The 16,075-nt window shown below is 67.7% G+C and overlaps 3 protein-coding genes across 3 annotated transcripts; all 3 read left to right on the top strand.

Annotated features, from left to right (window-relative positions):
* The first annotated feature begins 313 nt into the window (after positions 1 to 313).
* On the top strand, positions 314 to 6,294 carry DUSP15 (dual specificity phosphatase 15). The gene is made up of 7 exons (XM_086474703.1): positions 314 to 334; positions 2,047 to 2,080; positions 3,996 to 4,078; positions 4,517 to 4,566; positions 5,189 to 5,263; positions 5,736 to 5,907; positions 6,082 to 6,294. The coding sequence occupies exons 1-7, from the start codon at positions 314 to 316 to the stop codon at positions 6,292 to 6,294; spliced, it is 648 nt and encodes a 215-aa protein (XP_086330829.1).
* Positions 6,295 to 9,903: 3,609 nt separating this feature from the next.
* Positions 9,904 to 12,883, top strand: LOC147414246 (interferon regulatory factor 4-like). The gene is made up of 8 exons (XM_086474806.1): positions 9,904 to 10,077; positions 10,608 to 10,797; positions 11,000 to 11,043; positions 11,337 to 11,439; positions 11,770 to 11,871; positions 11,961 to 12,356; positions 12,520 to 12,638; positions 12,743 to 12,883. The coding sequence occupies exons 1-8, from the start codon at positions 9,904 to 9,906 to the stop codon at positions 12,881 to 12,883; spliced, it is 1,269 nt and encodes a 422-aa protein (XP_086330932.1).
* Positions 12,884 to 14,043: 1,160 nt separating this feature from the next.
* Positions 14,044 to 15,384, top strand: FOXS1 (forkhead box S1). Its single transcript, XM_086474876.1, has one exon. It carries the CDS (start codon positions 14,044 to 14,046, stop codon positions 15,382 to 15,384), a length of 1,341 nt encoding a protein of 446 aa, XP_086331002.1.
* The last annotated feature ends 691 nt before the right edge of the window (positions 15,385 to 16,075 follow it).

Raw genomic sequence — 16,075 nt, 5'->3', positions numbered from 1 at the left:
GGCCACAGCGGCAGCCGGTGCGCGGCGGCGGCGGTGGTGCCGGAGCAGCCGGAGAAGGGCCTCGGCGGGAGCCGTGGAGGACGCCAGGCCAAGGTCCCCTCCGCGGCCGCCACCGCCTCAGCCTCGCCACGCTGCCAACGAGCCCACCCGCCACGGGCAGCCGTCCCGGGGGAGCCGAGCTCTTCATGACGGACACGCAACCAGGGAGTGTCGGGAGCGGGGACGGCGGCTGCGTTTGGGGACGACGAGGAAGGCGGCAGTGGGGACAAGGACGCCCGTGGCCCCCTTCCCCCTGCGGCGCCTGCTGCCGGCCATGGGAAACGGCATGAGCCAGGTAACGGGGAGCACTGGGGCGGCTGCTCTGCAGGGCCAGCCATACCGGCGTGGCTTGTCCCGGCGCTGGAGGTGGGGGACACTCGCCTGATGGCTCGCGCTGCTGTGCCGAGCGGCGTTTCACCTGCCGGCACGGGATCCGGCACGGGGCTCGGCTGCCGGGCAGCTTGTTTACCTGCCGGTGGAGGAAATCTGGAGGAGATGCAGGCAGGGACGCTGCACCTGGCAGCAGCGGGGGCTTGTCCCTACAGCCCCCCGGGGGGTGCGGTGGGCAGAGGTGACAGCGAGCCCCTCCGAGGGAGGGGGGAACCTTTCCCAGTGCCTTTAAATCCAAAAAAACCTCCCGAGCACACGCCGGGAGCCCTGTGCGACCCCGAGCTCAGCGGTCCCTCACCCCCTGCTCAGTGGGGCCAGGCTGCGTGTGGGGCTCAGCATCGCTGGGCGGAGGGGTCGGGCAGTATTTTATGGTTGTTTGAGCTTCTCCCAAAGCAGATCCATCTTCCTGCAGGAATTTCCAGGTCCTAAGCTTTAAACATCCCCCCCACCATAACCACTCACTGCCTGGGCGAGAGCCCGGTGCTGCAGCTGGGGATGTACTGCCCCGTTTCTCGGGTGAGGAGTGGGTCAGGGGGGTGCTGGGGACGGGAACGTGCTGTTATTCATGGCTCAGCGTCCTGCCCTTGGGAGCTGCCCTTGCTAACTGGAACTCTCCTACCCGCTCCTCTCAGTGCCGCAGCTGCCAGTTCAAGGGGCCCTGTCGATAGAAAATTGATCTAAAATCTTAAGAATCTTAAAAAAAAAACCAAACCTCTTTAAGCTGTTCAACCAAGAGAAACATTTCCAAACGTGGGCAGTGAGGTAAAGGTGAGCCCAGCTCTGCTGGTGGAAATCACCTCTGCCTGCCCAGGTCCTGGGCACCGAACATCACAGCAGGGAGAAGCTGGAGGGGAACCAACTGGACACGGGGGTGAAGAGCCCAGGGAGCCCCGTTGTCCAGGCTGGGAGAAAGGGAAAATACAAAATAGCTCTGGGTAAGAAGGGATGCGAGGTGTAGCCTGCTTCTGCATCTGCAGTGCTATTAACAGCAGCATTGTCAAGTAATTATCTTTTCATGATGAGAAGTGGAATTTCACAAGGAAAATCAGCCGAAGACACGGTGTCCAGAGCGACCCGTTCCTGGGCTGTTAGAAATGGGCTCCCTGCGGCGCAGAGCAAGGGGAGCAGAGCTTGGGGCTGGGAGGGGGACCACCACATCCCCTCCAGGCTTCTCCCTGCCTGTTGCTTCCCCGTCCCTCGGGCAGCAGGACTTCCGCAGGTCACGGGTGTAGTCCAAGGCTGGACGGAGGCGTATGCAGCTTGCTGAGCTCAGATCATAACCCCTGACAAAGACTTGATTCATAATAAGCAATAAAAAAAAAGCCGTGGCCAACTCCCAGCACCCGTGAGGGCGCAGCACTGGGTGGCTGCACAGGTTGGGGTGCCACGGCTACGTCCAGCCCCACGTGCCGGGTGCCGGAGCAGTGGCAGCCCCAGGAGTGCACAGGTCCAGCTGCACCAGCACCGCTCCTGCCCTGGGACTGGTGATGGTCGCGTTAACGGCAGAACTTTGGCCTTTCCAGCCGAGGTCACTGCTTCCCGCGGGGGGTCCCAGCGTGGTGGGTACCACGGCACAAGGTCGCTGCTCACGCTGCCGCTTCTCCTTGTGTCCCGCAGATCCTCCCCGGCCTCTACCTTGGGAACTTCATCGGTAAGCGGAGCCCCGCCGTCGCAGAGACATCCTCCAGCCGGGGAGCCGGGCTGGCTTGCGTTCGTGCCTCCCTGCCCGACGCCTGCCAGCGCCCACCACGCTCCGCTCTGCCGCTCGGTTTGTGTTGGCAGCAGCGGGAGTGGAGGCACCAGGGGGAAACGCAAGGCAGAAACCTTCTGCCAAAACCCTCTGCCGAAACCCCCTGCCGAAACCCTCTGCCTTCGCTTTGGTTGCCTTTTTTAACGGCCGCCAGGCTCTGCTTTCAAACCTTCCCCCCTGCCCCGAGTCCTGTGGGAGCTGACCCGCCGCGGTGGGCTGTGCCGTGTGCTTGAGCCGGCACCGGTCCCGTGCTGGAGGCAGAGGAGCTGCTGGTGCCGCAGCAGTGTGAGGGAGCAGGACTGGGGTGACGCACCCCAGTTTCGCAGCTGCAGGAGATGCAGGAGGGGGCTGCCCACCCTCAAGAGGAAATTTCTCCCAGAGGCAGAGTCACCTCTTCCCACACCAATTCACTATTTTAAGGGCCTTTCGTTGTCAGGGGACAATTCATGACCAAGTACTGGTACCTGCCATGACACACCAGCATTCGTTCGTGCCTCTGCCTCCCTAATGGCTCTTTTGGCAGCTTGATTCCTGCTGTATGTGCTGAGAAGGGTTAAAACCACGAAAAAACATTATTGGAGCCTGAGCAGCAGCCCTGGCTGGGGCAGCCCTGTGCTCCCTGCACCCCGTGGAGCACCTTGGGGTGGGCTGGGGGGGCTGCGGCTTGCTGGGAGCGGAGGGGCAAGGGCACCCAGCTCCCAGGTTCATCACAAGGGTTCCTGCGAGTAACCACTGACGTGGGGTCTTGGCCTGATGCCGCCCCGAGCATCACCCTACCAAGCAAGCCGGGGGGACAGCAGAGATTTCAGGCCTGCCACATTAAGCTCCGACCGCTCACACAGACCTTTTCTCCAACTGCCACCTTTCCCAGCCGCTGAAGCCGTGATGCCGCTGCCACTGATCGCCGTCACTGCCTGCCCGAGGCGGCTGGGAAGGTGGCGGGTGCTGTGCGAGTCCCCGCCAGGGTCCCCACCTCCCTCCCCACGGCAAAGCTCGCCGGCAGAGCGTCTCCCTCAGGACTCACTCCCATTAAAATTCACACCATGCCGTCAGCACATCGCGGTCTGGATTCCCGAGCCGAGGTTTTACACCACGTGCGAGTTCAGAAACCCAAAGCGACGAGATGGGAGGAACGTTGCTGCTCCTCTCCCTGCCCCGCTGCTCGGGGCGCGAGAGGGCGGCGAGGCCGCTCAGCCAGCAGGACGAGCGCGCTGCCCTCCCAGCGTAACGTCTGCTGGAGCAGCGACCAGGGTGACAGCCGGGGATGCCGAGGCGCGGGTGGGAAGCAGGTCGTTGCCCCCCGAGAGCCGAGGGTACCCGATTGCTGCGCGTGCGGCCGCAGAGGGGACCCGCACACAGCGCCGCCCGTCGCTGTCGCGGCGTTTTCTGCAGGTTGCTCAGGTGCAGGTGCCAAACCCAGGGCTGACGTGAAGGGCTGCGGCCCCGCGGGAGAGAGCAGGTCCCTCAGGCCGCAGCGAGCCCCATCGCTCGGGCGTGTTGGCGCAGGGCAGGCGCGGGCAGAGCGCGGGGGCAAGCGCAGGCAGGCGGGAAGCTGCCTGCTGGCAGAGGAGGGGGGTTTTCCATGCAGATGTGAAGGCTCACCCCAGGGTGAGCAGCGAGGTCAAGTGCCTCGGGACGGAGGAGCTCTCCGGTTCGGTATCACGGGGTTTGCGTGTCCGTGGTTTCGCCCGTCTCTGTGGGGGGCGTGGGGCAGCGGATCCTGTGCAGCAGGGCTTTGCAGGAGCAGGGCAGAGGCGCTTGTGGGAAGAGAAGGGTAAGAAACGAATCCTTGCTGATACCTAGTTTTACCCTTTAGATGCCAAAGACCCGGAGCAGCTCAGCCGGAACAAGATCACCCACATTGTCTCGATCCATGAATCTCCCCAGCCCTTGCTGCAGGTAGCGTCCCGCGCCCGGTGCTGCTGTGTAGATCCCTGCAGCTCCTTCCACGCCATCTTCCTGCCCCCTCTCAGCATCCCACAGCACGTACACCTCTCCCTGGTCAGTGGTCCCACAGGAGCTGGGAAGCCCCCGGCATGGGAAGCTGGAGGTCTTGTGGCTGTAACCTGGCCTTGAACGCTAACGGGGAAACAATTCCCAGCTCTCCAGCCTCGTTTGTTTCCCACCGTCTCCCACGAGCCGCCTCTCCCCCACTGCCCTCCCCCTGCCAAGGGAGAGAGCGGCCCCATCCCCACGCAGGGGGACGCTGTGGTGGGGAGCAAAGCCCCGCAGGCAGCACTGGGGTGAGGAGCAAAGGCTCTGCCAGGCTGGCCGCGAGCGTGCGTGACACCCCGACCACGGCGCCCGAGCTTCTCCTCTTCTTTTTGTGTCTTCCAGGACATCACCTACCTCCGCATCCCCCTGCCTGACACCCCCGAGGCCAACATGTGAGTAACCCGGGGGGGCCAGGGCCAGCTCGGGGCACACGGGAGGGCTGGACTCTGCGTGGCGATGGGGGTGAGGGCTCCCGGCACCCCGAGCCCTCGAGGTGCTGCCTCCAGCACAGCAGCCCACGGGCTGGAGGCACGATGCCCCGGTGCTGGGGACCACCTCTGACCCCGACAGTGGGTCCCGGCCCTGGGGCGAGGCGAGGGGCAGCCCCCCTGTGGCACCAATGGAGAGGAGCAGTGAGCACCCCCCTGGGAGGTGCCTGGAGCAGGGAGAGGGGGTAAAGGGTGTGGAGCCGGCCAAGGGCACTGGTGTGGAGCGGCCAAGCTCCCGTTGCCCCAGCACAAGTCACACGAGTCCCAGTCACACAGCCCCACAGAGCTGCACAGCAGCACCCGCTCCTGCCCCCAGCGAGGGCCGAGCTGGCCCCTGCACCTTCCCTTGGCAAACGGCAGCACCGAGCTGCTCAGGTCTCAGCCGCTGCGGGCAGTGCCTGTAAAGCGACGGGGCAGTCTGTGCTAGTGCTTCATCCCCAGCCGCGCAGGGCTGCTCTGCCTGCAGCCTAAAAATCCTGTTCCACCCCTGAAGGCCTTATTCTCTCTGGTTTATTTTTCCTGCCAGCAAGAGGCACTTCAAGGAATGCATCAGTTTTATCCACCAGTGTCGCCTGCACGGAGGGAACTGCCTCGTCCACTGGTAACTCTCCTTTCCCCGTCCCTGCTGCCATGTCGCCCCAGCACAGCAGAGCAGAAAAGATCCAGCCCCCAGCCCCCCTGCTTTGGCTGCAGACCCCCGATCCAAGCCAGCCTGTGCCAGAGGGCTCCGTGCCCACGTGTCCACCCAGGATCCACTCTCGGCTGTGGCTTGTGACTCAAACCCAGCGGGATCCAGGCAGCCCTGGAGAGGGGGCAGCTTTTTGCTGCAGCTGAGCGAGTGGGAAGAGCAGGGTTTGGGGCAGGCAGCCAGGCAGCAGCCGCTGCTCTGCCTTCCCCGGGGAGGACTGGGTATTTATAGGCACTGATGGAGAGGACCTTGGAAGGGGCCAGGCCTCCTGGTGAGAAAATTCTTGGAGGAACTGAAACAGCTGAAGCAGAGGGGTGGAGGAAGGGGAGAGCGCGGGGTCAGGGTGGGCCGCCGACAGCAGCCCTTCTGCCCTTTCCCTCGCCAGCCTGGCCGGCATCTCCCGCAGTACCACCGTGGTTGTCGCCTACGTCATGGCCGTCACGGAGCTGAGCTGCCAGGAGGTGCTGGAGGCCATCCGAACCGTCCGGCCCGTCGCCAACCCCAACCCTGGCTTCAAGCAGCAGCTGGCTGAGTTCGGCGGGGGCGCAGCCCGCAAGGTGGGACCGGCCTCTGCCGCCCGGGCTCTGCTCCGCAGCTGAGCCTGCCCGCGGGGTCTCGAGGCAACGACAAGTCCCCCAGGGGAGCACGTCGCTTCCCTGCTCCCCTTGCTGGCAGGCTTGGACCTGCCCTTGGAAACAAGCACGTTATTTTGCTTCTCCCCCCTTCCCCAGGTCCGCAGGCACCTGAAGCAGAGGTATGGGGCGTCCCCTTTCAACGATGAGGAAGAAATAAAGGCTTTGCTGCCAGCGGGAAGAGGAGGACCATCCAGGACGGAGGGAGCTCTGCAAGGACTGGTCCCAAGAGCCAGAGACATCAGGAGCACGACTCCCTTCCTGCTGCGGGTGAAGAGGACGTTCTCCTGCATCCCGGCTTGTCTGAAGTGACCCCAGCCGAGGGAGAGCGGCGAGAATCACCCAGCAGCCTGGGAGAGACGAAGGAGCCGCAGCACAGCGGGCTGGGGGAGCACCAAGGTGCAGGGGAGCCTCACCAAGCCCAGCTCCTTCTTCTCTTCGGGGCCGTGAGCGTGCCACCCTCTGTCCCGGCTCTCTGCTGTCGGGGAGGGACCCGCGTGCACTGCCGGGCTCCGCAGCGCTCAGCGGGCTCAGCCTCTTCGCATCTGGCGTGGCGGGGATCCCAGTGAAAGGCGCAGGTCTCTGCCCCAAGGCTGCTGTGGGCTCCTGCTTGGGGCAGAGGGACAGAGAGCGCCTCTCCTGCCGCAGGGCCAGCACCCAGCCGCAGCTTTAGCACTTGGGTACCCGCTGCACGGGCCTTGGGGCGCACAGGGTACGGGAGACCCAGCGCTCCCCTCCGAGCGGTTTTCCCACCAGCAGCACAAGCTCCCAGCGCCGAGGTGGCTGCGGAGCAGGGACACGCGGGGGCATTAGCAGGTGACGCCACCGCTCCGGCCCCCAGGCAAGGGTCCAGCTCCAGCCCGGCCAAGCACAAGCCCTGAGCGAGCACTGCAGCTTTAGGAGTCCATTGCCCCCCAGTCCCACCCGTCCCAGGGCACAATCTTTCAAAGGTGGGAACGAAGCGTTTAACCCGGCCAGACCTCACTAAAGCCGAGCCTTAAGCCGTTTTGCTTGAAGACTTTCTATGCCCCCCAATAATAAACACCCATTCCCGGCGTCTGCCTGGGGCCCGGTCTGACTCCCCTGCGATGGCCGGATCAGAAGGGGGACGCTGGGGAGGAAGGTCCTGGCGTGGGGCAGGGCTGGAGGCTGCTGGTGGCCACGCTCTGCAGCCCAGGGAGGAGTGGGAAGGAGGGGGCTGGGGACACCAGCACACCTGGACAGGGGACACCCTACTGCCTTGCGGGAGGGTTACAAGAGAGGCCAAAAACCCGGGTGCCACGGCAGGGCTCTCTGTGGGGACAGGCTCCGCGCCAGGAGAGGTCGGGCAGCAGCAGGCAGGCACCCTGGACGTGTGCCTCGTGTGTGGGTGCACCGTCCCGTCAGCCCCACGCCGGGACACGCTGCACCGAGGTGTTTACACCCAAGATTTCCCTGTTCACACTGTAAACCCACGGCGAGGCTGAACACTGAGCGATGGCACCTCCAGCCCAGCAAAACATATTTATTTTGGCAGATCTGGTTTGCAGAACTGGAAAAACCCAGGCGAGGGCAGGGTTAGCTGTGAGTTAATGTTTGACTCCTTTTGAAGTTCATCTCGGCATGAAAGCTTTAACGGCTCAGCAGCTTCGCCTTCCCTGCGCAGCCAGCAGCACGGCGGGGAAACCGGCTCCTGAGCATCTTTGCTGGTGCCGGGGTAATTAAATCCCAAGGGCTGACACACGAGAGTAAATCCCCGGCTGATAAAGGCTTATCCCAGTCCGGCTGGGGCTGGCTAACGAGCCGGCAGCTACGATTATCTCCTGGCCTTGGGTGTAATCTGTGCAAGCCAGCGAGAGAGGCTGTGCCGTGACCCCTTGCCATCGCCCCGCTTCCCGAGGCGGAAAGGGGAGATGCAGACTCCCTGTCGGTCAGTCCCGGGCCCTTTTCCCAGAACACAGCCCCCGGCTTGCCCGGACGACGGGTGCCAGGGGGGGGCCAGGGCGCTGCCCCAGCAGAGCCGCAGCCGTCTGGAAATCCCCTCCTGGCTGGTGCGGTGCAGAGACCAGAGTGGCTTCCTGCACCGCCCGGAGCGCGGCTGGGTGCCAGCCCGGCTGCGGCAGCACCGAGCAGGATGGCCAGGGGCTGCCAGGGCGAGGGTGAGCGTGGCCCAGCGCTGGCTGGGTCAGGGGGTCCTGTCTGCAGCCCCTCTCCCCCTCCCTGAACCAGGACTCCCCCAGCTCCCGGTGCTGAGCCGCGGTGCTGGCATCACCTCCTCCTCCTCCTCCTGCCAGGCGGGCAGAGCCGCGCCGCAGGCAGACCCCAGGTCAGCCTCCCTGAGCAGGAGCAGGCAGGGCGGGCAGGCTTTGGGCTGCGGCAAAGGGGCCACGGGCAGGCTCAGGAAGGAGAGCAAAGCCCTGCCAGCGCGCCTGCCTCGTACGCCCCTGCGTGGCCCCCTGGGCCCTCTGTGTCACACAGCCCTGCTCCTGTCCCCACATCCTTCGGGAAAGCCCGGCGCTGGGCACCGTGCCGCTGCTTACTCATTTCGAGGCTTTGCAGCCCCAAGCAGCCCACCAGCTCTCGGGAGCCTCCCCTCTCCTCCCTGCCAGAGGTGACTTTCTCTGACTCAGAGCTGGAAAGGAAACCCAGCGGGCTGCGAAAGGAGACCCTGTAGGCTGCGGGCCGGACGGAGGAGCTGGGTTTCCCCGCGCAGTGACATGTGGCTTTGCAGTGGTGGTGGAGGAGCCGACACTGGGGTGACCCCGGTGTGGCCCAGTGAGCCCAGAGGGCGAAGCCCACCCGGCCCGTGCCCTGCTGCTGGGGTGGGTGGGGGGTCACACCCCTTCGCAAGGGCAGCCAGGCAGTGCTTGGTACCAGCCAGCTCCATCCCTGCCCTGCGCAGGGTGAAATCCCTTTCCCTCCTGGAAGGACGGCTGAGCCGGGCTCCTCACTGGGAGGAGAGACGGATAGACCCTCCGGTAGCCCCGGCATTGAGGAAGGGTGCTCAGGAGCCCACCGGGAGCGAAGGGGCTCTCTGGGACCCCGGGCTGGGCCCAGCCCTCTCCCGGCGCTGACGCCCGTCTCACCCATGTGTGCACCCACCTCGCCGCAGAGCCGTTTCCCGAGGCGGGGGAAGGCCGATGCCCAGAAGTGCCGGGACCACAGGCGCCGCGTCTCCTCTGCGGGGATGGCTTCTGCCAGGACCCCCGGGGCCAGCGGGGAGCAGTGCGGGATGAGTCTGGGTCCCTTGGCAGCCCCCGACAGCCCTCGGCACAGCTCATCTCGGCCCTTCCCACCCGGTTCCCATTTGACTCAGCACCCGGAGCCCTTGCGAGTGTCAGAGCGGAGGAGAGATCCGAGAGACGGGCAATGTCGCTGCTCACACCAGCCTGGAAACCCCGTGCCAGTCCCCACAGCTCCCCACACCCGTGGGCTGGTGTGCTGGTCCCACGGGAGGGCACGACCGCCTGGGCAGGGAGACGTCCTGCCCTGTGAAGCAGGAGGACAGGGGGAGATGGGTCCCTTGTCACCTACAGGGAGCGTGGTGTCCTGAAAATCTGAGGGGGGGGGGGGGGGCGGGCACCCAGGAGGGGTGCAGTTGCGTCCTCTGTGCTTTCTGGTGCCCTGTCCCCTCTCCCATGCGTGGCCCTGTCCCCTCTCCTGTGGATGTGAGGCACCTGTCCCCCTTCCCGTGGGCTGCTCTGTCCCCTCTCCCACGGGTGTCCCTCTCCCCTCTCCCGTGCGTGTCCTTGTCCCCTCTCCCGTGGGCTGTCCCGTGTCGCGTGTCCCACCCACCCCCACCCCCCCGCCGGCGGCGGTGCGGTGCAGGAAAGGGAAAGTGAAACCCGGGTCCGCGCTTTCGCTTTCGCCGTCCCGGCACGTTCCCTCGGGGCGGCGGGGCCGGGCCGGGCCGGGCCGGGCCGGGGCGGGCGCGGGGCCGCGATGGCGGAGCCGGGGGCTCCCATGCGGCTGAAGGAGTGGCTGATCGCGCAGATCGACAGCGGCCGGTACCCGGGGCTGCGCTGGGAGAACCGGCACCGGACGCTCTTCCGCATCCCCTGGAAACACGCGGCCAAGCAGGATTACCGGCAGCAGCAGGACGCCGCGCTCTTCAAGGTACTACGGGACCCCCGGGACCCCCGGGACACTCCCCCCAACCCGCACTCGGCTCCGGGAGCATCCCCGGGACCCGCCACCCAGCTCCGTGCGCACCTCCGGGGCTCCCCGTTGCCCTGCTCTGGGCGCTCCCTCGGGATCCCCCTCCTGGTTTCACGCACAGCCTCGGGACCCCCTGCCCAGCCCCGTGCGCACCCCCGGGGCTCCCCGTTGCCCAGCCCCGTGTGCTCGCCCGGGACCCCCCACCCAGTTCCGTGCGCACCCCCACTGCCCAGCTCCCTGCGCACCCTTAGAGTCACCCACTTGGCTCCATGTGCACTCCCACTGGACCCCCCACCCAGCTCCACGCGCACTCTCGGGGCTCCCCATCGCCCAGCTCCATGCGCTCCCCTGGGACCCCCCCCCACCCAGCTCCCCACAGCCCCGGTTCCCCACTGCCCCCCACCCAGCCCCAGTGGACTCATACCCCCCTGGACAGTGGAGCGGGGGGCCGGGCAGCCCCCCCAGCACAGGGCACCCTCTGCCCGCAGGCTTGGGCCGTCTACAAGGGGAAGTACCACGAGGGGACGGACAAGGCCGACCCCTCCACCTGGAAGACCCGTCTCCGCTGCGCCCTCAACAAGAGCACCGACTTCCAGGAGGTGCCCGAGCGGAGCCAGCTGGACATCTCCGAGCCCTACAAGGTGTACCAGATCGTGTCCGATGGCGCCCGGGACACAGGTGCGTCCGTGCCGTCTCTCCTTCTGTGCCAGACTTGAGGCCGATGCCTGTGCTGTGCCTGTACAAGCCCCGTCTCCCACAGACGTCACCCTTCCTCCCCACTCCTCTTCCTCTCTGGGTGTCCTGGGCAGCCAGGCGCCTTCCGGTGGGCTGTTCTTGCCGTTTGCCGGGGGGCTCAGTGGGTTTTCCTTGCCCTCTGCAGAGAAGGACGGTGACACGCAGTCCCCAGCCGGCGAGGACCAGCAGGTGAGCCAGCCCCGCACCCCGTGCCATCCGCCGCAGGAGCTGCCTGCGGGCTGGAGAAGGTGGGACCCCCGAATCCCCCCTCATCTGCCGGCTGCTCCCCTGCCTGCACACTGCCTGCATCCACCCCGCTGGGCAGCCGGCTCCCCGAGCATCACTGCGGGTCCCCTGTGCCACACGGCTGCCAGGCTCAGGCCGGGGATCTGCCGGCAAACAGCGTCCGTGGTGGAGGCAGGAGCCAGCTCAGGGCTCCCCGTTGCCGGCTCAGCCCTCACCGCAGCCGCTCTCCTCCCCAGGGCAGCGCTGCAGGGAGCCTGGAGGAGGAAAGCCAGAAGGGCACGACGGAGATGTGCCACGTGTCTCCGCTGCCCCTGCTCTCTGCCCACCCGGCTGAGCGAGGTGAGGAGGGTCCCTGGCAGCGGGATGGGGCTGGGGGCCGGGAGCACGTGCTGCCCGGCAGGAGCGACCCCGCTCTGCAGCCCTGTGCCCCATCCCTTGTGCAGGCAATGCGCATGGGGCTGGAGACCGGGGCTGGAGGCTCCCTCCCTGCCCCAGCAAAGCCACTTGGTTATGCGCTTAGGGAGTTTAACGAGGCCCTGTAACGAGCAGCAGCAGTGGGAAGGACCCTGCTGCCCACCTAGCCCAGGGGCTGGGGCCGGGACAGCACCCGGGAGCCCCTGGGGACAGTTGCCCATGTCCCTTTACCACCTCATCTCTGCCCTGGCCCAGGCTACAATGTGAGGGGAGTCTTCTATGGCTGGAACCCAACCCACAGCCACCTCCTCCCCAGACCCCCATCCTACCTCCCCGTGGAGGACATCAACCACTCAGGTAGGAGCCGTGCTGGCTGGGCAGTACCCTGGGTGGCCCCCCCAGCCCCAGACCGGGCTGCCCACGAGCTGACCTTCCCCTCGTCCCAGACTGCTGGCTCCACGTCCGCCTCTACTACTGCGACGTGCTGGTGAAGGAGGTCACCACCCGCACGGCCGAGGGCTGCCGCATCACCTCCCGCGCCGTGCCGGCCGACAGCGAGCGTCTCTACGGCCCCTCCTGCATGGAGCAGATCGAGTTCCCCCCGCCGCGGGCGCTCAGCGGCAGTGGCCGGGTGGCCGGCATGACCGACGTGCTGGAGCGGCTCCTGCCCCACCTGGAGCGCGGCGTGCTGCTGTGGGTAGCGCCCGAGGGGGTCTTCATGAAGCGCCAGTGCCAGGGCAGGGTGTACTGGAACGGGCCACTGGCCCCACACAGGGACTGGCCCAACAAGCTGGAGAGGGAGAAGACCTACAAGCTGCTGGACACGCAGCAGTTCCTGCAGCGTAAGTGCCCGCTCACCGACCCGGGCGCACGAGCTCTGCCGGCCCCTGCCCCGGGAGACGCCGATCCCCTCGGGAATGGGAGCAGGTCCTGCCCCGGCATGGCTGCTCTGGGCTGGGGGGCCGTGGGGACCCTGTGTCCCCTCACAGGGCCGGTGTCTTGCAGAGCTGCGGGGTTACCTGAGCCACGGGCAGCCCACGCCACAGTACCAGATCCACCTGTGCTTCGGGGAGGAGTACCCCACCAGCGCCGGGCACCACTTCCAGAAGCTTATCATGGCCCACGTGAGTACGAACCGTGCCGTCCCTGAGCCGGGTGCCGGGGCCATCGTGCTCTCGGGGGGCACACGGAGCTGTGCCCGTCCTCCGTCGGCTCTGTGCTTCCGCAGGTGGAGCCGGTGTTCGCGCGGGAGCTCTTCCATCACGCCCAGCGCGTGGGGCCGACGCTGCTGCGGGGATCCCCCCAGCCCTGCGCCCCCGGTGCCTCCAGCCACATCATCCACGTCCTCAAACAGCTCTGCCAGCCCTGAGCCCGGGCGGGCGGGCGGGAGGAGAGCCCAGTCGTGACAAAGCCTCGGAGCGGGATGCTCTGCCTCCCCGTGGTCCTGCCCCGGCCACGTTCCCCGAGCCGGTGTGCCCGGGGGGGCTCAGCGCTGCGGGGCTGGACACGGGCGGGTGCTGGCCGGGGTGGGCAGACGGCTGCTGCCCCCACATAGATCTATTTATTCCCCGGGAGCCCCCCGGGTGGGGTTTGCTGTGTGCTCCTTTGGTGGGCTGGGGCAGAGCCAGCTCCGTCCTTGTGCCTTGCGCTGCCGGGACTCGCCATTCGTGAACCTTCGAAATAAAGGTTGTGTTTCGGTACTGCTGGCTCCAGCGTGGGGGCTGGTGCTGGTCCAAGGTGGGCACGGGTGGCTGGGGGAGCCGAGCCCAGGCAGAGCCTCACACTGCAGGCAAGGGCAGCTCAGCCACAGCCCGGGGGACAGCACGAGCCGAGCCCCCTGCCCCTGTGCTGGCTTGAATCCCACCCAGCCCCGGTCCCCAGCCCCTTGGCGTGGGGGCGCAGGGAGCAGCGAGGTGCCCGTTAGCTGCTCTGCCAGCCCAGCAATGCGGGAGCCCGTCCCAAAGGCACTTGCTGCCCGTGCCTCAGTTTCCCCTGCGGAGTGGAGCGAGGGAGGCTCCTGGGTGGTGGGGGCTGTGCTGCACCCTGGAGGCAGCGTGCTGGCCGGGCACGGTGCGGGGACCTGGCACGGCGCGGGGACCTGGCACAGCGCACGGGATCTGGCACAACCCCAGGCTGGGGGCGGGGGCTGAGGCACTGGCTGCACCCCACGGGCAGGGCAGGATGAGACTCAGGTCGTGGGAACCTCCCGTGGGAAGAGGGGCTGGGGGAGCCGGGGGCTTGGCCGAGGCCGGCGCTGCCAGCCTCTGCCCTGGGGAGACCGCGGCCGTGCCAGCCCCGGGGCCTCTGGCTGCTGGCCGCTGGCCTTGGCGGCGCGTCCGTCCGTCCATCCGTCCGCAGGGACCAGCGCTGGACGCCGGAGCCCCGCTCCGCCCTGGGCGGCCCCGGAGAGGAGGGGCCCACCGCCCCCTCGCCGGCCGGCCGCGGGAGGAGGTTGGGCCGCCGGCGGGTTTTAACGGTCCGTGCCGGGGACCGTGCGGCAGAGCGGGAGGGCTGCGGCCGGCCGGGAGGATGCAACCGGACCTCCCCGTTGGCGACGCGGCGTTGCGCAGCCCACCGGCCCCCGAGCCGGCCGGCGGCCCTTTCCCCAGCGCGGAGGCCACCAAACCACCCTACAGCTACATCGCCCTCATCACCATGGCCATCCAGAGCGCCCCGGAGAAGCGCATCACGCTCAGCGGCATCTACCGCTACATCATGGGCCGCTTCACCTTCTACCGCGAGAACAAGCAGGGCTGGCAGAACAGCATCCGCCACAACCTCTCCCTCAACGAGTGCTTCGTCAAGGTGCCCCGCGACGACAAGAAGCCCGGCAAGGGCAACTACTGGACGCTCGACCCCGACTGCTACAACATGTTCGAGAACGGCAGCTTCTTGCGGCGCCGGCGGCGCTTCACCAGGAAGAGGGGCCTCCGGGACACGCCGGGCACCGAGGGCGACGAGGGGCGCGGGAAACCCCCCAAGCACCGGGCGCGGGGGCCGCCTGCTGCCCCGCTGCCCGAGGAGGGGAAGGCAGAGAGGGGCTACGCCTCACCGGCAGCCGCGGGGCGCCTGCCGAGCCCCACCGTGCTGCCCGAGGGTGGCGGGGTGCCGGGGGGTGCCGAGCCTTGCGCCCGGCGGCAGCCAGCCAAGGCCAGGCAGCCCTGCCTGTACCTGCCGGACACGCCGCAGCCCAAGGGGCCGTTCTTCCCCCCCCCCGAGAGCCGCCCGCCCAAGGAGACTGTCTTCGGGGGGCTCCCGGCGGCGCTGCAGCTGCCCCGGCCAGGTCAGTACCCGCTGCCCAGCGAGCGCCCGGCACCGCACCCTGCCCTGCTGCCCACCCTGCTGCCCACCCAGCCCAGGGACCCCCCGCAGGACTCCCCGGCACCCCCAGGCACCCCTCCGGGGCAGCTGGAGGGCGAGGACCCGGCCGCCCCTGGGCTGGGGCCAGGTCAGCCCTTTGGGCAGGTGCCCCCCACGTTCCCTGGCACCCTCCTGGGCACGGGCAAGCCCCCGCCGTCCTGCTTCCTGGAGGGGGAGGGCTACGCGCAGCCCCCCCTGCCCGTTTTCGGCTCCTTTGGCCGATCGGGGCCCGAGGCTCTGGGTGGCAGCTACCAGTGCCGGGTGCAGGCGCTGAGGTTCTGCGTGAAGGAGCGGCCGTGCGGCACGGCGCTGGAGCATCTCCTGGCCGCGGCCCCCCCGGCCCCCACCGCCCCCCGCCAGCCACCCTTCGGGGCTGCAGGGCCACGGGCGGGCGAGCAGAAGGAGCCGTGGGGGACGGGGGGTGCGATCCCACTGCAGGGGGGCAATGGCTACCCCCTGGGTCTGCCCCCCTGCCTCTACCGGACACCCGGCATGTTCTTCTTCGAGTGAGGGACTGGCCGCACCCCAGGACACCCCCAGCCCCGGCACCGAATAAAGCACGTTCCCCAATGCCGCCTCTGTGGTCTCTGCGCCCCGCTTGGGGTGGGCAGTGGGCAGGGGCAAAGCTGGGGACCCTCTGCCCCAGCCTGGGTGCTGGCTGGGGGCACTGCGTCCCCAAGACCACCCGAGGCAGCCCTCATCCCTGGTGAGGTGCGGTGAGGCCGCAGGGGGATGGGGCATGGCCTGGGTCAGGGCACCCACGTCCACGTCCCGTGTCCCTGAGAGGCTGGGGACAAGGCCCCCGAAACCCCCGTCCTGGGGTAGCAGGAGGGAACCTCATTCCTATGGGGCAGGGGGCCACGCTGCGGCAGGAGCGAGCCCCCGCAGAGCCCCGCTGCCACCTCCCTGCGCCGGGGACCACACACGGCACAACCGGCACCGGGCTCAGCACGTGGCCCAGCTCATGGCACCACCGTGGCCCCATGGAGACCCCACCGAAGAGCAGGGGGCCGTGGCATGGTGTGGGGGGCTCTGCTCTTGGGGGGGGTGGGACGGGGCTCCGTCCCCTCTCTGCCCCTGCTTGGGGCTGTGCCAGTGCCCGGGGTCCCACCAGGTCCCTGCAGACACCCCCACGGAGCCGGGCTGTGCCAGGGGCTGTGGCTGCGGTGGGAACCGCCAGGGAAAGCGGATTCTTCTGACC

This window comes from Leptosomus discolor, chromosome 17 (genome assembly GCF_034619465.1).
Source record: "Leptosomus discolor isolate bLepDis1 chromosome 17, bLepDis1.hap2, whole genome shotgun sequence".
Classification (NCBI taxonomy): domain Eukaryota; kingdom Metazoa; phylum Chordata; class Aves; order Leptosomiformes; family Leptosomidae; genus Leptosomus; species Leptosomus discolor.
This window is presented reverse-complemented; position numbering and strand designations above follow the sequence as displayed.

What these genes read in the sequence shown, in the direction of transcription:
- DUSP15 (XM_086474703.1), top strand. Translation starts at nt 314, where the DNA reads ATGGGAAACGGCATGAGCCAG. An exon ending in CTACCTTGGGAACTTCATCG is followed by an intron (nt 2,081 to 3,995) that starts GTAAGCGGAGCC and finishes TTTACCCTTTAG; the next exon opens with ATGCCAAAGACCCGGAGCAG. An exon ending in GCGGGGGCGCAGCCCGCAAG is followed by an intron (nt 5,908 to 6,081) that starts GTGGGACCGGCC and finishes CCCCTTCCCCAG; the next exon opens with GTCCGCAGGCACCTGAAGCA.
- LOC147414246 (XM_086474806.1), top strand. Translation starts at nt 9,904, where the DNA reads ATGGCGGAGCCGGGGGCTCCCATGCGGCTGAAGGAGTGGCTGATCGCG. An exon ending in AGGACGCCGCGCTCTTCAAG is followed by an intron (nt 10,078 to 10,607) that starts GTACTACGGGAC and finishes CTCTGCCCGCAG; the next exon opens with GCTTGGGCCGTCTACAAGGG. An exon ending in GGAGGACATCAACCACTCAG is followed by an intron (nt 11,872 to 11,960) that starts GTAGGAGCCGTG and finishes CCCTCGTCCCAG; the next exon opens with ACTGCTGGCTCCACGTCCGC.
- FOXS1 (XM_086474876.1), top strand. Translation starts at nt 14,044, where the DNA reads ATGCAACCGGACCTCCCCGTTGGCGACGCGGCGTTGCGCAGCCCACCG.